At 38.7% G+C, this 1,464-nt stretch overlaps 1 protein-coding gene across 1 annotated transcript in view; it reads right to left on the bottom strand.

Moving 5' to 3' along the window:
- Positions 1-119, bottom strand: part of LOC101853412 — a gene marked incomplete at its 5' end in the record, with an annotated part of 26,746 nt that extends 26,627 nt beyond the window's left edge. The window contains 1 exon segment of the mRNA XM_005108591.3: positions 39-119. Within this exon segment, the coding sequence (XP_005108648.1) occupies positions 39-113 (75 nt within the window).
- Positions 120-1,464: the final 1,345 nt, after the last annotated feature.

Genomic DNA, 1,464 nt, shown 5'->3' with positions numbered 1-1,464 from the left:
AGAGAGAGAGAGAGAGAGAGAGAGAGAGAAGATCCCACCTTTGTCGCTCTCTCCTGTGGTGTGACGTGAGGTTTCTTCTTGCGAGTCCTGCTCTTGGAGCCCGGTCCAGCCATGGGGCTCTGAGAAGAGAGACAGCTGCCTGGTTAGATTATTCATCGAGTTATCTCCTTTTTAAAGGTTATATTCATCGAGTTATATCTCCTTTTTAAAGGTTATATTCATCGAGTTATATCTCCTTTTTAAAGGTTATATTCATCGAGTTATATCTCCTTTTTAATGGTTATACGGGGTGCCCACTACGGACGGGATCGGCGGATCGGGCCGATCGCCCAACACGATCGCTTCAAAAACAAACGTGTTTGTTTTCAGTTTCAGGCGATCGAGTCGGGCGATCGGCCCGATCCAGCCGTAGTGGGCACCCCGTATTAGATTCAACGACCGATTTGTACTTGTTGTGGGGGAGTTACTCTGTCTGATGCTCCTGTTGTTTGGTTCCTTTACATTGGGTTGTTTTGATGGTTTGGTTCGTTTGTTGTTGTAGTTTTTTAATTGTTTCGTGGTTGGATTGCTTTGTTGTTTGTTTGTTTTTTTTGTTTTTTTTTGGTTTCTTTCGTGGTTGTTGTTTTGTTGATTTTGTTTTGTTGTTGTTGGGGGTTTTTTTTTTTTTTTTTTGTTACTTTGGTTTGTTTCGGGGTTGACTTTATTTTCATTGTAATTTTTGTACCTGTATTGCTTTGCCTTTTGTTTTGGATTGCGTTTTGTTTGGATTTGTCTGGGGTTGTTTTTTGTTTGTTTGTTGTTGTTGTTGTTTGTTTTGGGGTGTTGTTGCCTTGTTTGAAACAAAAAGACAAAGATAAACATAACAAAGTTAACATAGAAATAATTTCACTCAGGCAACATTGTCGCGGGTGGTTGGAGGGCGCCACTGGTACGTCCCACTTCTGTTCTTCCCTTTAAATATACTTTCTTTCCGTCAAAAAAAAAAAAAAATAAATAAATAAAAACTTTTTAAAAAACTTTTTTAAAATAAATATATTATATATATATATATATATCTTGCTTTTAACCCCTGCATCAAATCACCGCTATTTTGTGGAGTTGTTTCTCTTTACTCGAACTAACACCTGCCCGTTATGGTCACAAGTGACTCACAAGCCACAGCTCTGTGAGCCCGTCTTAAGGCTACGAACAGATTCAGAAGGTCCACTGTGTTCATGCTAGTCAGAGACTGAATCATAAATCTATGACACACACGCATTGGAACTTTTTTTTTTTATTATATTTTTTTTAAAAACAAGAACAAAAAACAAAAAACAAAAAACAAAACAAAAACGGAAAAAACTGCGGAGAGGTTGAATAGGAGCAGGTTCTGACACTGGTGCCATTCATTCATTCATTTACGAAAATCGATCGAAAATCGATCAATTGCGACGAGTGGTTTCCCCCGCTCCGAGAGCTGCAGGA

The sequence above is a fragment of the Aplysia californica genome, unplaced genomic scaffold (assembly GCF_000002075.1).
Source record: "Aplysia californica isolate F4 #8 unplaced genomic scaffold, AplCal3.0 scaffold00702, whole genome shotgun sequence".
In the NCBI taxonomy this organism is placed as follows: Eukaryota; Metazoa; Mollusca; class Gastropoda; order Aplysiida; family Aplysiidae; genus Aplysia; species Aplysia californica.
This window is presented reverse-complemented; position numbering and strand designations above follow the sequence as displayed.